General features: G+C 48.6%; 1 protein-coding gene across 1 annotated transcript in view; it reads right to left on the bottom strand.

The window, feature by feature from the left end:
• The window catches only part of PLEK (pleckstrin), a 322,392-nt gene extending 306,770 nt beyond the window's left edge, over positions 1 to 15,622 (bottom strand). The window contains exon 1 of the mRNA XM_086927734.1: positions 15,478 to 15,622. Within this exon, the coding sequence (XP_086783860.1) occupies positions 15,478 to 15,525 (48 nt within the window). The 5' untranslated portion in view covers positions 15,526 to 15,622. The remainder of the gene's footprint in view (positions 1 to 15,477) is intronic.
• Positions 15,623 to 24,025: the final 8,403 nt, after the last annotated feature.

Below are 24,025 nucleotides of genomic sequence, written 5' to 3' on the forward strand. Positions count from 1 at the left end.
CGCTGCACGCCATACACTGATGCATGCCTCACACTGCTGCACACTTCACGCCTCACACTGCTGCATACCTCACCCTGCTGCACACCACACACTGCTGCACGCCACACACTGCTGCATGCCTCACACTGCTGCATGCTGCATGCCGCTGCATGCTGCATGCCACACACTGCAGCACGTCTCACACTGCTGCACGCCACATACTGCTGCATGCCTCAAACTGCTGCACGCCTCATAACGCTGCTCGCTGCACATTGCTGCATTACTCATACTGCTGCATGCTGCACACTGCTGCACACCTCACACTGCTGCCCGCCTTGCACTGCTGCACACCTCACACAGCTGCACACTGCTGCATTACTCACACTGATGCATGCTGCCCACTGCTGCACGCCACACACTGCTGCACGCCTCACACTACTGCACGCCTCACATTGCTGCACCCCTCACAACACCACCACATCACTCAGGGACACCACCATATCACTCTAGGGCACCACCACATCACTATAGGACATCACCACATCACTCTGGGACACCATCACATCACTCTGGGACACCACCACATCAATCTGGAACACCACCACATCACTCAGGGACACCACCACATCACTCAGAGACACCAAATCACTCAGGGGCACCACCACATCACTCGGGGGCATCACTCAGGGGCAACAGCACATCACTCAGGGACACCATCACATCACTCACAGACACCACCACATCACTCACAGACACCACCACATCACTCAGGAACACCACCACATCACTCAAGGACACCACCACATCAATCAGGGACACCACCACAACACTCTGGGATGTGATACCACCACATCATTCTGGGACACCGCCACATCACTCTAATACACCACCACATCACTCAGCCCAACCACATCATCAGGACTCGCATTAGGAAAGTGTAAGCTATTGGCTTTGTGAATAACAATGTTATTAATTTATATATTTTCAAAGTCAACACATATTAAAAAAATTGGTATTTACAGTACCAATAGCTCACACGTTCCTAATGTGAGACCTATTGCATTTCAAATGCTTGTATTTATTTACAGCCTTAGAACCCTATGAGTCCTCCCTTCTGTCTGCAGTTCCTATTATGGCCTAACAGTATGTCTTACTTGCATTGGGGAGTGATTCGGCTCCTACTTGTTGCATTGGAGAGAGGTTTGATACAGCACTATCACAAATTGTAGTGCTTCTTCGAATATGTTTTCACAAGAATCGACACAATTGATAATGTTACTTTTAAGTGTGTAGTTTTGTGTATTGTATGCAGTATTCTGCCAAAGCTAGTCACTGCAGATGTGGGAATACTTGTATTAATCCTCGCCAACTATTTTTCCTAGAGACCTATACACCTCTCACAGTTTTCATATTTTGATGTCAATTACTGAACACAAACATACACAGTAATACCTATTCTGAAAGCATAAAGCCTCAGATTGGAATCAATGGCACTTTGGAAATCTTCACAGAATTAAGATGTCAAAGAATTACAAGCTAACAGTAATCGGGTACATTACAAGTCATTTTATCTAATGGCCGGCCATCAATGTAATTCACCAAGGACCAGTCATTTGCACTTAATTTGCTCCCCACTCATATCCAGCCTCAGTTTGACTATGTGATACAGTTAGGCATGGGCGGAAAATCCGTTCCGCTCGCGGATTTTGCGGATTTTCGGGAAATCCGCAATCCGCGAGATTTGCGAATCTCCCGCAAAATCCGCAAATCCGCGAGCAGCGGATTTTGCTCGCACTGCTCGCACTGTTCGCGTGAGTTCGCGTGAGTTCGCGCCCCGCGAATAAGTGCAAAATTGCAGAAATACGATTTTAGCAAAACTGAAAGTAACTACTTACCAGGTTCAAAAGTTCAGGCTCATCATTAGTAGCCATTTCCTGTAGTGCTTCCTGAGGGGCCCCTCCAGAGTTCAGTTGCCAGTTGAAACTATTATGTGACCCTGCTCTGAACCTCAGAATAGTTACACATATGCCACAAAGGTCCTGAATTACAGCTAAGGGAGACAAGCAGGAGCCAGGCTGGAAGTTAAAATCCATTAATCAGCCCCTAATTCATTATTGTCAGTTGGGGCAGGGCAGGTGTTGTAACTAATTTTGCAACAATGAAAGCACTTAGCAAGTGCAAAAGATCACTAATCAGGGCGCACTAAGGAAGCAGGTGCCAGCTAAAAAAATATTCTGTGACACATTAATCAGCCCCAAATTAATTCAGGTCACTTGAGGCAGGGAAGGTGTGATTTGCTTTGCCGAAAATAATGTACACTGGACAACCAGAGGGTGTGGTGATGAAACAGAGGGTGGCATGGGTGGGCCAGAGGGTGGCATGAGTAGTCAGAGAGTGGCAGTGGTGACAGAGAGTGGCAGTGATGAAGAAGAGTGTCCCAAACAGGCTGGACACGTAGAAACAACAAGTTCGCGAAACTTGCGACCCGACAGGTAAGTTCGCAATTTGCGAAAGTGTACAAAACCCTCGCGAACTGGCAGAAACACGGGCGAACACAAAAAAAAAAAAAATCCGCAAATTCGCGGGAATTCGCGGATTTTGCGGATTGCGAATCCGCAAATCCGCAAAATTCGCGAACGCGAGATCCGCAAAATTCGCTCATGCTTAGATACAGTACATAGTCAAAGAGACACAGTTGTATTCTGCTTCTTGAGTGAAAGTATGTTGGTCTTGCAAGGGACAAAACTTCACTGAGCTTATATATGTTTCATTATTGGTCACCACTTTATGAAAGAGTCTTACTTCAACACCACAAAAACAGACCTCCTAAATCAGATGTGTGATATACTATACAGAAATACTCAAATCTGGTTCAAATAATTATTGACCGCTATCCCATTCAAGCTATCAATGGTATTACAGGATATCTTTTTGAGGGCATCTTGAACATAAATAATAAACTAAATAAGGCAATGCCTTTGTAGGATACTTTAATTCATTCATTGATTTCTACAGAATTACAACTTGCACTGTGATGAGTAGGTCTAATTTACACATGCAACACCAACAGTATCTTGAGGAAACACCACTGATTTCTAATAGATTTGAGTTGAAAATCATCAGCCTCGTTCCTTGGATGGTCTGGCATGGCTGTTCTTCATTAAACGATTCCCCAGGTAAAAGGCATCTAAGGAGGATTCTTATCTGGGGATACTATGGTTTAAGAAGACCTAAAAGGGCCAGTCTGTATTTCCCTCATCACATTGTAGCCTAGATATACAATTGATGGAAGAAGTGATCAGCAGGACTCGCCTGCCGCTGCCATAGGAGAGTTCTTCTCCAGGGGAGAATCGAACTGCAAGCTAATGTATGAGTTGGTCATTTTTTACATCTTTCTATGCATGTGCAGATGCCAAGTAAGAGACGACGAGTGTTGCAAAATAAAGAATACCAGCTTCCTTTGAATTACCCCCTCCAAATTGGATCCATTATATCGCATGACAATAATATTGCATCTACTACTTGACCTAAGGACTGTATCGTAAGTATAACAGAAGATACAATAGTTAATTGGGTTGGGTGGATGATGCAGACGTAAAAATAATAATATTATGCTTAGCATGACGATGTAGTGGTAGGAAATGTACTGGATGCAATATAATCGTGAGTTGAAATATTTGACCTTGACTAAATGTGTCATAAACCCTCCCTTTCAGAGTAATTCCGTTGAGCTAGACACAGATATAAATCTCTGAAGTCATGCCCAGTACCCAGTTCTCACCCAAATATTCTCCTCTTGGCTGGCGGCACCACTCCGGCCAATTGCTTAGCGGCTTACTCAATCTTCAGACGCTGTGCTGCATCTGTCTGCATCATGTTGTCTCTCCCAGCTCTGGCTACTTCATTACAATAAAATATGGCACTTCACATGCATCAGAGAAGGAGCAGGGATGATGTACCTGGGTAGACAATGAGCAGGATTGGCTCCCTACTGTAGGACCTGTTGCAGAGGGCAGAATGGAACCTGAGGTCCGGGGAAATCTGGGGTTGTGGATCCATCAAAATGGTTGTAGTTCTTAGCATATTGTGATCATCCATTGTCTGCTCCTCCCTCCCACTTGGCCATTTATGGCGGGGACCGCGCAGTGCTGAGCTGTGACCCTTGACCCTGACTCAGGGCCAGTCGCTCCACGCACTGCACGGCCCCCCCGTGAGTGTATCCAGGTCCCCACCGCCACTACCGCAAGCTCCTGCTGCTAAATATCGCCGGTTTTTGCTGTTATTTGTGCTTGTATTTCTGCCCGTGACTTGCCTATATCTGTCCATTGTCACTGTGTGATTGTATTTCTGCCCGTGACTCTGCCGTATTCTGCCACCTGTTGCTGTGTTTTTTTCTCGCCCCCTCGCCTCCGTTTCTCCCGCTCCCCGCCACTGCTCCCCTGCGGCCCGCCCCTTTTCCTTTCTGTACCCGCTCCCGCCTTCCCATTCGCCGCCCCGCTCCCGCCTCCCAGCTGCTCCTCCCTCCCACTTCGCCATTTATGGTGGAGACCACGCGTACGCGCAGCGATCACGAGCAATGGGCGCGCCGATTGCGTGCCGAAGGCACGCCAAAGGCAAGCCCGTCTACGCCCGTCCACGCCTGGACTGCGCCCAGTGCCAGAACCCCTGGACCCCGCCGGAACCAGCCCAGCCCGACGGAGTTACGACGCCACCAACCTCCTCGCACTCAACAACGGCTGACAGCCAGCCTGCTACCGAGCCACCCCGAAACGCACCCATGGAGCTTTCACTTGCCGCGCCTGCATGTTCACCTGCCTCCGGACCAGCACTGCACCCGCCAGGCCAGGCACCAGCAACAACCACCTCAAGTGCATCCTGCTCAACACCCGCTCCGTCCACAAACATGCCATGGAACTCTGGGACCTCCTTGACTCCACAACGCCGGACCTCGCCTTCCTCACGGAAATCTGGATGAACGCCTCCTCAGCCCCCGACATCGCAATAGCCATCCCGGACGGCTACAAGATCATCTCGAAGGACCGCGTCAACCAAGCCGGAGGTGGCATCGCCATCGTCCACAGAAACACCATCCACATTACGACCGACAACAACGACGCCATCACCACCGCTGAGCACCTCCGCTTTAAGATACACACCGATCCCAAGACCACCCTCAGAGGTACCCTCATCTACAGACCCCCGGGACCATGCACCCACTTCAGCGAAGCCATTGCAGACTTCATCAGCCCGCACACTCTCGCCTCCTCCGACTTCATCCTCCTAGGGGACCTCAACTTCCACATGGAGAACAACAAGGACAACAACACCACCTCCCTGCTAGACAACCTCGCCAACCTTGGACTCAAGCAACTGGTCAACACCCCCACCCACCGAGCCGGCCACACGCTCGACCCAGTCTTATCCTCCAGCAACCACGTCTCCTTCAACCACGCCACTGAACTCCACTGGATCGATCACAGCTGCGTCCATTTCAACTTCAGGAAAACAACTACCCTCCACCGACCGCAACAAACCCCCCAAAGATGCTGGAGCAAGATCACCACCGACCAGCTCACCAACTCCCTGAGCCAAAACCCACCCACCAACTCCACGGACCCCAACGAAGCAGCCCGCAACCCCACACAGTGGATCACGGACTGCGCCAATGCCCTCGCACCACTGAAGAACCCCCCAAGCAACCCTGACAGCAAAAAAGCCTCTTGGTTCACCAACGATCTCAAAGACTCCAAAAAATCCTGCCGTGCACTTGAGAAAGCATGGCGCCACGACCAATCAGCAGAAAACATAACATCCCTCAAGAACGCCATCCGCGAACACCACCAGCTAATCTGCTCCACCAAAAGGTCATCCTTCAAAGAACGGCTGGACAACAACGCCCACAACAGCAAGGAACTCTTCATCATCGTTAAAGAGCTCTCCAACCCCAACGCCAGCAACAACAACATCACGCCATCACAAGAACTCTGCAACTCCATTGCCACGTTCTTCCACCGCAAGATCGCCGATATACACGACAGCTTCGGGCCTCTGACCACAGACCCTACCACCGAACCAGCGCCCCCCACCCCCACCTTCCGCACCTGGACCCCCGTCAGTACGGAAGACACCATCCACACGATGAACACCATCCACTCCGGCTCCCCAACCGACCCCTGTCCACACCACATCTTCCATAAAGCGGACTCCATCATCGCACCCCAACTCCGGGACATCATCAACAACTCCTTCGCATCCGTCACCTTTCCGGAGAGCTGGAAGCACGCGGAGATCAACGCCCTCCTGAAGAAACTCACCGCAGACCCCACCGACCTCAAGAACTTCCGCCCCATCTCGCTCCTCCCCTTCCCCGCAAAGTCATCGAGAAAGTTGTCAAAAAGCAGCTGACCGCCTTCCTCGAGTCGAACGGCTCCCTCAACCCATCACAGTCCAGATTCCGAGCGAACCACAGCACCGAGACCGCCTTCATCGCAGCCACCGACGACATCAGGACCCTGCTGGACAATGGGGAAACCGCCGCCCTCATCCTCCTTGACCTATTGGGTGCCTTCGACACGGTCTACCACCATACCCTGACAACCCGCCTCCACCACGCTGGAATCCAAGGAAAGGCCCTGGAATGGATCACCTCCTTCCTCTCCGACAGAACCCAAACAGCCCGTCTCCCGCCCTTCTGCGCAGCAGCCACCAAGATCATCTGCAGAGTACCCCAAGGCTCCTCGCTCAGCCCCACCCTCTTCAATGTCTACATGATCCCCCTCGCAGCCATCGCAAGCAAGCACAACCTCAACATCATCTTCTACGCTGACGATACCCAAATGATTCTCTCCCTCACCAACGACCCCGCCATCGCCAAGGCCAGCTTCCAGGAAGGAATGAAAAACGTCGCAGAATGGATGAAGCTCAGCCGGCTGAAACTGAACTCAGACAAGACGGAAGTCCTCATCCTCGGGCCATCCATCTCCGCTTGTGACGACTCCTGGTGGCCCCCGGCTTTGGGCACCCCCCCAAGCCCACGGACCACGCACGCAACCTGGGTTTCATCCTCGACTCCTCCCTCACGATGACCAGGCAAGTCAACGCCGTCACCTCTTCATGCTTCAACACCCTCCCCATGCTCCGAAAGATCTTCTGCTGGATCCCCACTGGAACCAGGAAGACGGTCACCCAGGCCCTCATCACCAGCCGGCTGGACTACGGGAATGCCTTGTACGCAGGGACCACCGCCAAACTTCAGAAAAGACTCCAGCGCACAGAAAACGCATCCGAACGACTCGTCCTGGACATCCCCCGACACAGTCACATCTCCGCCCACCTGAGAGACCTGCACTGGCTCCCCGTCAGCAAGAGAATCACGTTCAGACTCCTCACCCATGCACACAAAGCCCTCCACAGCATGGGTCCTGAATACCTCAACAACCACCTCTCATTCGACACACCTACCCGCCAGCTCCGCTCCGCCAGCGGCGCCCTCGCCGCCAATCCACGTATCCGCAGAACCACCACCGGAGGAAGATCCTTCACCTACCTAGCGGCCAAGACGTGGAACACCCTCCCCACCCACCTACGACTGACCCAGGACCACCTTGCCTTCAGGAAGCGCCTCAAGACCTGGCTCTTCGAACAGTAGCAGACCCCCCCTCCAAGCGCCTTGAGACCCTCACGGGTGAGTAGTACGCTCTATAAATTTCGTGATTGATTGATTGATGGTATCCACCTCTTGAAAAATGTATGCATTTGCCTATTTATTGATCATTTTATAGGGTATTTTGCGCAGTACAGTCATATTCCATTTAGGGGTCTCTATGCGCAAAAGACAGATAATTAAGCAACATCATAAGGTATAAAGTACTAACACAATAACTGGGCAAAAAACAGGTATTCATGCGTTTGCAAAATTTTTGATAGGATGCTTCAATGCTAATATGGACTGATTTCAAGTGGGCGGCTTTCACATGGTTGCTTTCTCTTTACATTTCTGTAGATGACATTTGGAAACTTCCAGCAGTACCTGGCTAATAGACTTACAGGCGCCCGTGGTTAAAAATATGATGCTTCATGAATGCAGCTTTGGATGAGGTTTTATGTTCATGATCGTCGACGGCATTTCAACCTCATGTAATGTCAGAGTCATCACCAGTACTAGAGAAGGGCTTGTTAGATGCAAGAGCGATTGGTTGAGGAGAAAGCAATGAATTCAATTAATTGGCAAAATAGAGAAAGAATCATTTGCCAAAAAAATACTCTGAGTAATTAAGCAGGGTCCTGGCACAATTTAAGGATCACCGGGCTGCAGAAATTTAGCAGTCAAGCTTGAATGGAAAGTTTTTTTGCCACATATTTTATTGAAATTTTCGGTATATCTCCGATGAGCCCATTAGGAAGTGTTTCGCGCAATGTGAGCAAATAGCAAAGAAAAGCAGTACGTGGTATCTCTGCAACAGAAAGTTGCATAAGTAAGCATAATTTATACAGAGCAAAGAAGTCGATCTACAATTAAGTGCATTATAAGGCAGCATCAGTTCATGAGAACAAAGTACATGAACTAAATCTAGAAAATTACCAGGAGTAGATGTGGGATGAAAGAAGTTTAGCAATGCTCTATTACTTACCAGTAATCTTCATTACTCTGGGTCCCGTTGTCCTCGTCCCATTCATTACAAAGTGGAGATGACCATCTCCCGACAGAAGAAAACAAGAGGAATGCTGGGACACTAATACTGCCCCTCCTCCCGGGAGTACATAAGCAGTACTTACCCAGCAGCCCTCCTGTACTACCAAGCCCAGACAGGAAGGCCGGCGGCCCGGGAGGGAGGGAGGGGCGCATAAATGGGACGAGGACAATGGGACCCGGAGTAATGAAGATTACCGGTAAGTAATAGAACATTACCCCCAGGTCCCTTATGTCCTTGTCCCATTCATTACAAAGTGGAGAATACCAAAGCAAAAAAACGGCCTTCCGCACCCACAAGCAAACCCAGGAAACCACAACAAAGCAGTAACCCAAGGGAGCACACAGGAGGAGGGAAAGGGAGACCGCAGGAACAACCGACCCGCAACCCATAACTGGACAGCAGAGACCAAACAAGGACCGGGGACCACAGAAGAACGGAACCCCAACAAGGAGGCCGCCAACCAGAGCAACCGGAGACAAGGCAAGCAGAACCAAAGGACACGGCAAAGCAACCCACCGGACAAAGCCGCCAAGCCCCGAACCACCGGGAAGGCACATAGGACCCGGCAGCCACACAGACAGAGCAAACCGAGACAGCCCCGAAGAAGGCCAGAGAAAGAAAAGGCCAACAGAGCGCAGGCACAAGCACCAAGACCAACTAAGGAAGGAGGAAAGCACAGGCCAGAACCGGCCCACACCACCAAACTGAAGGACCCAGCCCCAGAGAAACCAGAGGAGAAACCCCCCCCAAAAAAAACCCAGAGGAGGACCAGTAAGCAGCAAGAGCCCAGGAGCCAGACAGGAGTGCGACCCCAACCAAACAGAACCGACAGGGAAGGGGAAAAGACCAAAAACCCCAGGAGGCCAAAAATCCCAACAGGGATGGAGGCCACCAACCCAACCAGGAAGGACACCAAACCCAGAACAACAGGGAAAAGGAGGTCAATGCAAAGACCACAGGCCAGAGAAGCCCCCAGAAAGAACCAGCCCAAAGCCAACCAACAAGGAGAGGCCGATAAGACCGTAAAGCAACAACAAGCCAGCCCAACAAGGGCAGGGACAAAGCCACTGGCCACAACCCCCAGAAACCCCAACCCAAAAAGGGAGGGATACGAAGGCAGGACGGAAGCCCAGAGCAACCGGGAACACCCAGCAGCCTCTAAACCATCGACAGAGGGCAGAAAAAAACAGGAGCCAAAACGGCAGAGGACCGAACAGTCACTAAACACCCAGGCCAAGCAAGCAGCAAGGCCAGGAGCAGCAGAAAAGGAAAATGCCCCAGGGCGCACAGCATCCAGACCAAAAGCCAACAAAGCCTTACCCCAGCAACGCCGTAGAGGAGCCAAGAAAACAGCACCCACTAGGGCAACAGATGCCAAAGGAACCAGGAAGCCCGGCCCAGAGCCAAGCAACCCGACCACGCAGGAGGACCCGCCGGCCCAACCAAACCCCGGAAGCAGCCCACGCAGCGCCCAGGCCAAAGGAAAGGGCAGGGAGGAACAGGGAACCCCCGGCACAAATCCGGACCACCCAAATGGCCGGAAAGACACAGAGGAAACCGCCAAAGCAGAAGTCAGAGGAAGAAGAGAAGGCAGAGGGCAAGCAACAGGAAATCCCAGACAACCCGCATCCAGGAGGGAGGACTCCACAGAGGCAAGAGCACCACAGAACCACAACCCAACCAGAAGCGAGCCAGGACACCAGAACCAGGAAAGAACCAGGAAACGCCCAGCCGAACACTCCCCAGAGCATGCCGAAAAGTGACAACACAGCCAGAAAACCCAGGAGGCACAGTCCGGGGTCAACCCAAACCAGCAAGAAGCCGGCAGACCCGGAGCCACAGTACCCCAAAACAGGTGAAACAAGCCCGGGAAGAGAACTGCCAGCAGGAGGAAGCCCCGAAGGACCCACCAGGACGCGGCCCCAACCGCAGAGCACCCCTCCAGGACGTAAAAGAGAGCTCAGGCAAGGAAGCAAAGCCCAAAAAGGAGCCCAACATACAGGAGCGGAAAGCCCCAGCCAGGCACCCACCAAAGGAACCAGACGAGACCAGAACAACCCCTGGAGCAAACACACCTGAGTGCAGAGGGACCAAGAAGCCAACAGCACCCTGCAGCTCCAGGAGGCCAGGCAGGGACCAAACCCGGCCCAACCACGCACAAAAACAGAGAGCAGATGAAAGCAGGCTCAGAAAGGGGGACACGGCCACAGGCCACCAACCAGGAGAACAACAGAAGAGGAGAAACAGGCCGTACGCCAGGACAAGGAAGCAACAAAAGACAGCCAGGCCCAGACAGCAAAGGCAAGAACCCCAGAGACCAACCACACCAGCAAGAAAAACCTGCAGAAGACACACCCAGGAGGTCCCCAGCCAGGAACAACCAGGCAGGAACCACAACAGAACCAGGAGAGGAGGCCAGGAACACCAGAAGCAAGCCAAAGGCAAGCACAGGGAGAGCCAGGGCAGAAGCAACCATACCCCAGAAGCAACCCAAGCCCCCAGAAGACCCCGGGACAAACACCCAAAGCCCCAGCCCGGAGCGAAGGAGGAACACGGGAAGAAGCAAGAGGAACCAGACGCAGTCCAACAAAGCCAGGAACCAGGAGCCCCAACATGGAGGAGACCAAAAGGCTCAGATATGCAGAAGAGCAAGCACCCCAGAGCCAGGAGCCTGAGACAACACGGCTAACCCGTCAGCGGCCCGACCAACCAAGCAGAAGCCCGGAAGGCACGCAGCACACCCAAGGCAAGGCCAGGAGACCCGCACCCACGACACCCCGAGAAGCAGGGATGCAGAGGGGCAGCAAAGAAAGCAGAGAAACCCGAGTCAAGCCAACGGGAACCCAGGGGAGCCAACAGGACCCCCCCAGAGGCCCAAGCAGCAGGAACACTGACTCACCACCAGCAGGGGGAAGGCAGCCGCGGAGGAGCCAGAAGCAGGGGGGAACAGAGTCGCACCCCCAACAGGGCGGCCTCCGAAGAAGCGAGAACAACGCCGACACAAGAGCAACAGATGGCAAGGCGCAAGCAAGCAGGCAGGGAGACCCGAACAACACAGGGAACCCAAGGAGCAAGCACAGGCAGAACCAGCGTAAAAGGAGCCAGCCCCCAGAGATGCGACAGGAACCCACGCCAATCCGAGGCAGGAAGAAGCGCCCCAAAGGGAGAAGCCCCCCCGGAACGCCCAACCCCATAGAACAAACAAGAGCAGAGGTGAGCAGGAGGCAAGGCCGCAGGCCAGAGACAAAAAACCCCAACCACTTAGTCCCAGGGAGAGGAGCCCAGGAAACAGCGCAGACAACCAGCACCGAACCCGTAACCACAGCGCCCGACTGAAAGGGAAACCCAGGACAGCAGCGCCAAACCGCAACACCCGTGAACATGTACAAGAAGCAACCGTAGGCAGGGCCAGCGCCGAGACACGGTCATCACGGCACAACACGAACATACGCACAATGGACACACAAAGACACAGCCACCACAAAAAAATGCCAAGAAGGAGTTGCACCCAAACAGACCCCGGGCAGACAATCAAGCACCGAAGGCGGGGGCATGGGCGACCAGGGCAACGCGCCCCTGGGATGGAATTAGTATAAGAGACATGCCCATAATCACAGGCCGTTGAGGCCACCCAGGGACTAGAACCTCGGTATCTGGACCCAAAGTCGGCAGTCCTGGCTATAAAGTCATGATCTCCACACTGTGAACCCTGAGAACAGCGCACACAGGGAGGCAGCAGCATGGGCCGATGCGCCACAACATCCCCACGGATTATAAGCAAATGCTCCCATGGAACAATCGAACGAAAATCTTCACCTTGTTGCTATTATCCTTTTTGCTGGTGTGAACCATGGAATGCGCCACTTTCCCAGTGCAGGCCCTTCAGAAGCGGGGATGCAGCACAGGAAGGACGCCAGCACGGCAGAGTGCATGCCTCCCAAGTACGAGACCCCGGGACCAAGCCCCGGAACCCCCAGGAGACCCCTGTGAAAATTTGGGGCAAACACTTTTAAAGACAAACAACGAACACCCCTTCGTTGCATAAATCTGTGGCTTTGATCCTCCAGGTGAATAACAATACAGCAGCTGTGCAGCAAGGGCTGGACAGAACGCCAGCACGCCTGAAAAATAGACACAGAGAAATAAACACGTAACCCAGCGCCCAGTACACAGCAGCATGAAGGGAATAACACAGTTGAGGCACAAACACATAGTGAGCAGAGCACGAGCTATCCGACCCACACTGCAACACAGGATAACCTGCAAAAGCATGCCTCCACGCGCTGGGATTGCAGACACCAGCAAGCATCAAGAAAGTCACAAAACCCGGCAAGCGGGAATCACCCGGAGTGGGTGCCGACCCCAGGAACAAGGCCCCCACTCCAACAGCAGGAAATCCAGGACACCGGCAGGAGCCCATCCAGCGAGGCATGCCTCCCCAGCCAAGCTCGGGAAGACGAGCCCGCGACCCGGAAGCAACTTCGGGAACATCAGCCCCAGCCGCAAAGGACCTGGAGGTGCACGCAGAGCACAGCAGAACACCGGCTCGAAGAGAGACTGTCTCCCAGCAAGCCCGGCAGGCCAGGAGACAGTCCAGGGAACCCCACCCCCGCACAGCCAGGCAGCCGGGCAGGGGGCGAAGAAAGAGCACTGCCACTCCAGCCCAGCAGGAGCAGCACCAGCACACCAACCATTCTGTCGACAGACAGAAAAAAAGAACAGGAGGGCTGCTGGGTAAGTACTGCTTATGTACTCCCGGGGGGAGGGGCCGTATTAGTGTTCCAGCATTCCTCTTGTTTTTTTCTTTCGGGAGAGGGTCATCTCCACTTTGTAATGAATGGGGCGAGAACATAAGGGACCTTGGGGTAATAACCTAAGCGAAAAACATGAGCAGGACGCGGCCACTGGGCTCCTATACAGTCAGTGGTATTGTCTGTGCGCTGAGGTGGCATGTAGGGGCACCCGAGTCCTGGAGTATACTTGTTGTGGCATCAGCCCAGGAGCATGGTATCGAGGTGGGAGAGCCAGTAAAGCCAAGGGCCCCGTGGGGGGGGGGGGGCGGGGAGGGGGGTCCAGTACTTCATCCCTCGTCCTAAGAATCCTCTTTTAAGAGGGACACAGCCTTCCCTCTTCAGCAATAATCTGGCAATCTTAAAGTTAATAAGTAAGGCTCCATGTTTTTTGTTTTTTACTGATTTTTAAAGATGAATACCGACAGAAAACATTTATTTTATTGTCTGTATTTATTTTAAAATGTGGATAAAAACGGAAATTTGGTTGCTTTTTGAATAATTCTAAATACTGTTCGCCATGACTGCCAGGCCAATAGCTGTGAGAATTGATAGGTGAAGGTGTGAAGATGACCAATAATGCAGGGGGTTAAAAAGTAAGGAATTTTAAATTAGAGGCTTTAACACCAGTAGATATGCACAAGGTTGATACTTGAATGTGCTTATTTTCATATAAGTGCATTGATTTATTTTCTGCTGGTGTTCATATCACTGAAATCTGGCAGGCATTCAAGCATGAGTACATATTGATTGGTTAAATAAACGTGGAAATGTACTAATTTCAGCTTAATTTTTCCACTAAACCCAAAATAAATATGGATGAATACAGATATAATTAGCAAAAAATAAATATGGATAAATACAGACGGAAATGTCAAAAAAAGAAATACCATAAAACCGGGAACCCTAGTTATAAGGCACCATGCATGTCCTGTTCAGGGCTGTGTCGACCTCTCTGCGCATCCACCCGTAAAAAAGTTCCTTTGCATTCAGATCACTTGGACTACTCCTGGCTCAATTCCTGCAAGTGGGGACCCGTGGGGCAGTTCAAAAACATAAAAATATAAATATATATAAATATATATATCACGATGCGAGGAGTAATCACAGAAAAGATCTCCACCAGCCCACTGATCGAGTTATAAGGTATTTGTTTGAGTAGCAGAAAAACACGTCTTTCGACCACGTCCGTACTTATAGTTGCAGAGAAACATGGACGCATTACCACCCCTGCCATGCAGGTGTAATACGGCATTCCTTAATTCATTACCATTTTTGAGTTAACGGAGGGGTCATGACTCACAAGATGCGAAGCCTTAAATGGGTTATGATGCCCCTCAACACATATAATAATGTGGTTTCTACCCTCTGAATCTGCATGTATGGTTAATGCCATCACAATTTTTTATGTGCATTTGTGTTCAAAGGAAACGTGTGTGTGTGTAAATAAAAAGATATGTATACACACAGCAGATTGTGAAATCTCTGCCAGTCATTGCATCTTTAAAACACACATATTTCTCCAGGCAACAGTGAACTATATTGTTGCCTAAAATGCCAGGAACACTATAATTATGGTTACCACGTGGATTTGCGTCACAAAGACATTACCGCTGATTTACCGTATGGCTATGAATGAGCCTTAACCAGTTCTGCTTTTGCTCTGTGTGGTTTAGCCACACAGGTGCGTAGAGACTTTCTCCCCAAAACTAGGAACCACTACAGGACATCTGAAAGTAAATACGTGACAGGCAGCGCGCGTATTCTCTGTCTCGGTAATGCTATAATTACAACCCACCTCTACATTAAAGTAGGTCGGTCTAGCTTTAAAAAAAAAATGCTAGTGGAGATGGTCAACTACAATGTGCAGCTTTTTCCGGAAACCAGGAGTAGTCATGAGATGTCTGCAATGTTTTGAGAGTGTGCTTCAGTGTGTATTCAATACTGCAGGTCTCTCCTGTTGCACTCTGCCTGTCAGCTGCCACAATGGAGAAAGCGTGTTGACGCCGGCCTACCTTTTTGACGAGGTACCCCTCCCGTATTTTCTGCGGTTCTCTCTCCATGCTGTGCAGAGGGGCGGCTGTGCTCGGCCTGCGGACGCTGCAGTGATGCGAAGGGCACCGTGTGGTGTTTTGCTATGTCGCCGCGCGCAGTGCCACCGCCTGCCAATCACGTGTAAGCTGCAGGACTTCCTCATACGTGGGAGGAAGACCGCAAAAGGGAACTCCACGGGCTCGAGGCCGGGCCTGACACAGTCCGGATGAAGAGCACCTCGAGCGTGGTTTGAGGGAGTTACTTTCTGTAAGATGTTTGTTTGCAGTAGAGCTTAGTTTAACCTTAGAAACATACAGTCTAGTCGAGGGTGGAGATTTTCTTGAATGTTCGCATACCACGCCATTGAATTAAGTAAAGCCGTTTCAAATCTTTCCATTAGGTCGTCATCCGGCATTCTGCAGGCTTTGCTTCCTTGTAGTTTTTAAACTACTTTGCCGAGGTTATGTACTATCTTTGCGACTCCAGCATTAGGGGGGGAAATAGAAAACGCTACTGTATATATTAGGAGGAACATACCTAGAGCTCAACTTAAAGGGAAGCGCTGACATCTGTTGCTACTGTAACCACACTCACTTCTACTTAATTTGCAGGGCTTGGGAAGGTGAGAGACTTAAAGCAGCTACCAGATTTCGAACTTTTGACTTCGTTATTGCACAGAATTCTGCAGTGGATGCATAACTCTCTATGTAGCATAACCAGTTCTGAGACAACGTCAGAGTCAGCGAACTCGACCCGCCAGAAGAGTTCCATTCACACTTTCTGCCTCCTTTCAGCCATCTTGTCTGTTTATCCTCTGACCTTTCCATCTATCCATTCATCATCCTTTTACTTTTTCTTCCGCCCACACATCCAACTAGACTTTAATCAATCCCTCCATCCCTTTACTGTTTCAAGGGTACATTCATTATTGCACCTATCAGTACATTCCTTTATCCATCTCTGTACCCCACAAATCCTGTCTCTTCCCTCCTCATCATTTCCCACACCTGTTCATTCTTCCATTTACTCAGATTCACCTGTCAATCCTATCACTCTTTAGTCCATGATTTCGCCTTTCCTTTATTCGTCTTTTCAGCCTTTTATTTTGTACAGCCTTTCACCCTGCAATCAATTCATTCACCCTTGATTCCTTTCACCCATTCATCCGAACAGTCCCCTTTCCTTCGTTCTTCCCTTTCATGTTTTCTTCCTTTCATTTACCCTTCTTCCCTTTCTTTATTTCACATTTGTATCTATTCATCTTTCTTCTTTACTTTTACATTTTCCTCTTTCAGTGGTTCCCTATTTTTATAATTTTTTGCTTCTTCACTGTGCCTATCAACCTAAGGACACAGCCCTCTGACATAAAATGTCTTAAGGGTGCTACATTAACTGTTATCCGACAAACATATAGACAAATGAGGCCCATAAATAACGACTATTTTAGAGGCAGTGAGTTTGCAAGCCCAGGGGGCCAAGTGACACCCGCTTAAGCTACTAAAGGGGGGGTTCGCCACGCCACTGCTAGCTGCAGACCCTCATGAAAGCACTGCAGGACGTTGCTTTACTTGTGTCCAAAATGTCTTTTATCCAGGATCTTAGAGTACTGAAAATGTGTTGTCAGCTCCTATTTTCTATGCTAACGGGTCGATTGTCACAAACTGCCCAGGAGGACAGAGGTCATTTGCACCTGCTTCCTGCACCACCCCAGGGTGCTTTGGTGTTACAGAAGGGGCTCCTGATTCTTATACAGCTTCTTCTATAATGGATGAGAACGGTGCACCAATGGGGATGGTACACTCTCAAAGGGCTTTACTTCATTTGCATAAAGGTGTGGCTCCATGCAAATAACAGAACACCTTGACTCTTGGGCCCATGATGCACTGCAAATAATCCGTTGGCAGGTGGAATGATTGCACACCAATTATGAAGTGATACACAGTCGGTACATCCCATTGACAACCCTTAGTTGGGGCATGGAGGTCACTGGGACCCCCAGTGATACAAACTGCAGGTGAGACCCAGTCCTCTTTTTAAAGAGAAGCTGGGTTTACTGGTAGTTTTACACTGAGTTGCAGATGCGTGGCGGTCATAGTTCACACATGCGCTGGGGAGAGCACATTTTCTTCTGTAATCATGTGGGTTGTCCCTGTCTTGCACCAGGAAGATGACAGATATGGGTGGGGACTGTCTGAACCCAAAGCTGACTATTTTCAGCTTGATTGAGCTTTTAATTAACAAGCCACATGTATGTAAATGTGAATTTTAAGTCCACTGATGCAATAATGTGTTCTAATCATAGCACTGTTATTTCTTTAATTTTTAAGTCACAGAGGAATTGCTCTCAGATTTGTGATCATATGACAAAATGCATGCAAAACTGCTTCTCTCATGTCGCGTGACTGGTGCGGCGCCTACTTTATCACCTCTCTGAATACTTTGCAGTTTTCTATCCCGGTGCCGCCTCTTCCATCAAACCCAGTAACACGTGTCACGGTGCTCCTGATTTTAGCCATGTGGGTCGTGTTAGAGTGTATCCAGGCCCTTGGGCAGATGTGTAGGTGTTGGGGTCCTCTAGGATGCTTAAGTGGAGAACTAGGTCTTCAGCTTCTTGTGGACCTCAACTAATGAGGAGGTAGCTCTAATGTGTTTAGGCATGCGGATGTGGCTGGAGCCAATAAAGGATGTGGGTGGAGTCACTGGAGGTTGGGGAAGTGGGTGTGGCCTACTAAAAAAATGTGAGCACCTGCACTTCATATTTTACAAATTAAGCACTGCTTAAAATATGCAGCTATTTTGTAGGAAGCAAGATCCTTCTGGCCGTCTCCTGTGCTACCACCACGGGGCTGTGCAAGGAATATCGCCGCCCTAGGTGAAGTGGCACACCTTCCCACCACCTCCACCATCCAGGGAGGTTAGAGAGGTAACATGTGCTACTTGCAGAGGTAATAATCTGTAAAGCCTTACCATGGAACAGGACCATTGGGATTATTAGGCACAGAAGGACCAAATTATGCGGCATGCAACAGAAAATAATGCTGCGTCATGCAGCACATTCTGTGTGTGTATTGCTGCCATATGTTGACATTTGGACACATGTTAACACAGTATTGGCACAGGTTTCACCTCAGTAGCACCAGCTTAACACTCAAATACACAATAAGCAACAGAAAGGAGACATGTCAGCTCCCATAACTATACCGAAACTCTGCAGCTGCAAAATCACGTATTCCCAGTGGTCTTGCCCAAGACTTCATTTTGGTTTTTTGTTGTGTCCTCCCCAGCTCCGGAGCACCCAAATGACCACGCCACACACAGAGCTCTGTAACACACGTATTTATTCTTTGGCATACAACCGTTAGCTGAACGCACTATGTTATCAACTTTATTGACCACACCCAGACACACCCAAATACCCTCCCAACTGATTACGCAACTTTGTAAGGAGTCCGCCGATTACCACATACTGAAAATGATTACACACCCCTACATCTCCCCTTTGTCAAATAAAAAGTATGAACAAAATATCACATGTTTTAGAATGGGAAGTTGCCCAATAGGCACAAAGGGCTAGACATTAGGCAGACAAGATCAATTCCTTCTAGCACAGCGCGCTGAACCACTTTCTCCAGGGTGCCCATAAATCATTCAACACCTCTATTTGCCTGTGGACAGGTTTTCAGGTTCAGGTTTTAAAGTCTTTATTTCGATTTAAAAAATCATAAAAGACACATGATATTTGTGCTTTTCTGATGCTTGACGTTAAAGCCACTAAGAAAGTTCTTAAACTCTCTGGTATTGAAGGGCTAACCGTTGTCTGGTTTAAGAATGGAGGTAAAACTACACGCTGCAAAAATATCATCCATCCTCTTAATGACTTTGTAATTGGGTGGTCGATGATAAACCTTCCACTAAGGTAAAACGTGAGTACCCATCAAAAACGACCAAGAGAGGATGGCAATCTAAGGATCCACATTTTCTCCCACTCTTGTTCAGGAAGGTGAGACATATTTACTGGATCCTGCGTTGTTTTGGGAGATAAGCATTTACACAGGTGACATGCTTTCAGTTCCTTCTCGACTCGCTCATCAAGGTGAGGAAACCATACTCACTCTCTGAGGGCTCCCGTGGTGGCAACAGTGTCACAATGTCCATCATGCTCCAGTTCAATGACTTGTTGCCTCAAGCTCTCAGGTATGACTCTTCTCGAACCACTTAGCACCATACCTTATGTGACGGAAAGTTCTTCCAGCACATTTTAGAATTTTTGAAATTAGCATCATCCATGAGAGGTCAAGTATGTTTTCAACATTATTGCGTTACAATGATATCCTTGAATGTGAGCATGTCTCTGTGTTGGTAGCAGCATTCATCTCCTCAATGGATAGAGCTGAAGGGGTGCTGGACTTTTTCTATGAAATTGATATACTATTCAGCCGCTTTAGACATTCCACTGTGAAGCTGTAACAGCATTTGTGAGAACTAATCTGTGGGTTTTGATCCTTCCCTGGCTTACTCACAATAGTCTAATCATATTCTTGCAATTGCAATCCTCATCTCTCGATGCAAAGGGTAATCTTGGCTTTTGGCTTTTCGAAAATGGTGGACAATGCCTGGTGGTCAGTGACAAGGGTGAAATGCTTTCTGTACAGAAACACATGAAAATGTTCAGAAGCCCACACTACATCCTGGCTCTTTTTTTTCTGGCTTGGAATAGGCACATTCACTCTGAGATAAACGTCTGCTAGCATAGGCAACAATGTGTCTCTGAGCATTTGGATGTCCATTGTGCTGAGCAAATATCTTGCCCAAACCGACCAGGCTTGCGTTTACTATGATCGGAGTATGTAACTTTGAATCAAAATAAGCCATTTCAGTTGTATTTTCAATTACGTTTGATTTTCTTGAAACTTCAGTCACATTCAGAAGACCACTGAAAAGGAATATTCTTCTTTGTCAACACTCTTAATGGGGCACTCACCGTGGCAAAGTCACAAATGTATCTAGAGCAGTAGCTGCCCATACAGCATGGGTACATCTTGTGGAGGACAATTAGATGGCAATGTTTGTACATTTTCAGGGTCAGGAGTCATTCTCCTTTCAGAGAAAATATGTTAGGTTTTATGGAACTCACACTTTTCTGGATTTAAAATGAGACCTGTATAAGCAAGTGAATGGCATACTTGTGTAAGAGCTTTGTCATGCTCCTTTCTTGTGGCCCCAACTGTATCATCACTGTAGTTAAATGCATGTTTTAGGTTGAATTACTCTGCAAATAACACCCTGAAAAATTTCTGCAGCTGACAACATACCAAAGTAGAGTCTATTGTATCTGACCAAGCCAGCATGAGTTTAACATTTTATAATGTACCCACAGTTCTCTTCCAGATCGAGTTGAAGGTATCCTTTGTTCAAATCAAGACTTTAGTGCCATTCAGCTGTGTAGTCACGTCCGCTATGTGGGGACCTGGATGTCTTCCTCTCTTGATTGCTTTATTGGCCTGGAGCATATCAACACAAATGTGCACTGCAACTCCACCATCCTTTTTTGGCACTAACATGATGGGTGAAACCCATGGCGTTGGACCAGTAGTGCGCTCAATGATGTCATACTTTAATAATGTTTCTAGTTCAACAGCCTCCTGTAAGTAAAAAGTAATCCTATGGTGTCGCTGAGCAACAGGACGAATGTCCTCATTAATGTAAAGTTGCACCTTCATTGTCTCAAGTTTCCCTAGTCCATAAAACAATGACGGAGATTGATATTAGTCCCAAGTTAGCAGCAGTGCTGAAACTGAGCAGACAAGCACTCGACAAAGTTTCTTGGAGGACATTAATTGGTGACAACAAATGACCCTTGACTTTGTAATGGTGTAGAAGCATCCCATTTGTACACCTTTATTTTAAATGGCGTTAGATGTGGTACTGGAACAGTTCATTGTATTTTTCTACTGGCATGATATTAATCGGTGCACCACTATCTATAAAAACAGTTACAGGGCAGACATTCACCTTAACACGATCTTGGGACAATTTACAAATGAGTTTGGTTGCTTTACGTGGCGATATCTCCTTGACTTGTGTTTTTCTTTGCAAGCAGCCAATCCTACATGTGCACATTGTTCTATGGCCGACATTGCCATTGCACATCCATCTTCTTCATTGTCGCTTGATGATGATATTAAAAAACCTTAGGCAGATACATTTGATGACGATCAACTTTATTTAGTCTTCACGTGCCTCAATTGATGTTGCTGTTTGGCCTTGCAGGCCTGTCCAGAATGCTTCTGGTACTTTCTGGCGCCCATTTTCTCTTAGTTTCTCTTTCAGTTTGCACAAACCATTACAAAAGTATTTTCTTTTCCACAGCCCTTACATATCTGTCAAATGGCTGGACATTCACCTTCGTTTAGAAACGAGAACCCACATCAGAACCACAATTCCTTTTTCTTCGAAGACCAAAGTCTTATGGTCCTCCACTTTGTGTTTCCCCTTACTTTTCATAATCAACGCTGGTACATCCTGGGCAGCTTCCTTGTCAGTAGCCTGTTGATCTGCATGTTCCTCAGCTCCCACAGCCATGAGTACAATTCCTGGACTGAGTGTCTCTCTCAGCATGAGTCATCTGAATGAATCAGAGACACAACCATCAATCGCTCTGAGACACATGGCTTCTTTGTCATTAAATTCACTGAATTTGCAGTGCTACATGACGTATCAACAATTTCGAAAAACTCATTCAACGTTTCGCCAGCTTAATGTCTTCCCTGGTTGAAAATGTACCTTTCATAGTCGACATTCAGCATCAGATTGAACTTGACTTCCAACGTTTCTTTGATTTGAAGGTACGATGTTTCATCAGCTTGTGATATTTTCTTTATCACTTTTTTCGCTCCATCACCTGCAAGGGCCTGTATATTTGATGATCTTTTTGTCATCTACGTCTTACAGATCATCTAACGTTTCAATCAATGCAGTTCATCTGACACCAATACTCTTCTTCTTGGCAGTGTCGAATGGTAGAGGTAGTTTCAGGAACACAGCAGCATCATGACTTGGGACTTACTGGAGTTGAGAGTATATGCTATCCCAACAAGCGTATGCAATGTAATAGGTCTCGCATTTATGAGAGTTTGAGCTATTGGCCTGTGTTGTTTTTAAAACAGATAAATAAAAGCCATTGTCATTTACAATGTCAATAGCTTAAACTATCACAAATGTGAGATCTATTGCATTGCCAAAGCGTTTGGCGCCGGTGCTATGAATATTTTTAAAAAGCGTTAGGAGAGAGCATGTCCTGCCTGCAAGGCAGGGCAAAGCTATTTGATAAAATAGTGTTCAGAGGCTGTAATAAAGCATAACGAGTAAGAACACACATAACATGGGTTGTCCCTATGGGAGGTTACAAAATGACAAAAGGCGGTACTAAGGAGGGACTACTAAGCCTACTGACCAATGAACAGCCACAGTTTACAGTGGACAATGACACAAACAAATGAAAAATATGAGTGGAGAGTGGGCAAATCTTCCAGTCCCAACCTGAGTACAGCATGCCTCAAATAGCAGCATATGCGGCGCAGGCTCGACCTAAAAAGTATAGTTGCTCATCTAATCAGAATAATTGATTTGCCTGTAGACACTGCAAAGGATTAAATATTAAAGGGATATCACATAACCTTAGAGATTCCAGGCTTCAGAGTTCAAATAAGGAGCCCAATAATGCCATATGCATAGGGGCGGTTCCTCCATTAGGGTGGTGGAGCATTGCCCCACTGCTTTCTCGCAGTGCGGGAAGCAGAAATATAAAATGGTAAAACTACCATTTTATGTTTCTCCTCGCACTGCGAGAAAGCAGAAGGGTTTGGTTGGGGCCGGGCGGGCGGGTCTGCTCGAGGCCAGGGGTGGAGTGGCTTGCCCAATGTGGCGGGCCCTGACTGTTTGGTCGGCCCTCTGGGCCCGACCGAACCAGTCATGAACACTCTCCCTTTTCTCCATGTAGGCTGCATGCAGCCTTCATGGAGAAAATGGCCTCCCATTAGACTCCTGGCTGGTTGGCGTCCCCACCAATTTCGACACTGCCAGCGTTGTGATTGCCTTAGGTGAGGGAGGCTGCCTGTTTCCTGTTCCTGTTCTGCAGGACCGGGACAGGAGCTGAGACGGCACGCGACCATCTCATCTGTCAGGGTGTTTGTGAGGCAGGTGGTTCTTCAATCTCTTTTCAAAGGACAGAACAGATAGTCTAATCGGATATCTTTAGGTATGCTGGTCAATTTTTGTCAGGCAAATCCTAATTAGTGCACGATGAGGTCAAGACTAGTGCATTGTTTCTAAGCACAGTGTGTGACAAAAAACCTCTCTGCGTTGTCCAGAATTTCTGAGCCACTAGACTGGTTTGAGATCAGAGGGAGGGTATCATGGCAGTTTCCTTAATTGTCACTAACCAATTGCCCGTGTATTTTAAATTAGAGGCATATAATAAAGCATTCAGCCCTGGGTCACTTCAATTAGATGTGCTGGAGCAATTATGTA

This window comes from Lissotriton vulgaris, chromosome 6 (genome assembly GCF_964263255.1).
Source record: "Lissotriton vulgaris chromosome 6, aLisVul1.2, whole genome shotgun sequence".
Lineage (NCBI taxonomy): Eukaryota > Metazoa > Chordata > Amphibia > Caudata > Salamandridae > Lissotriton > Lissotriton vulgaris.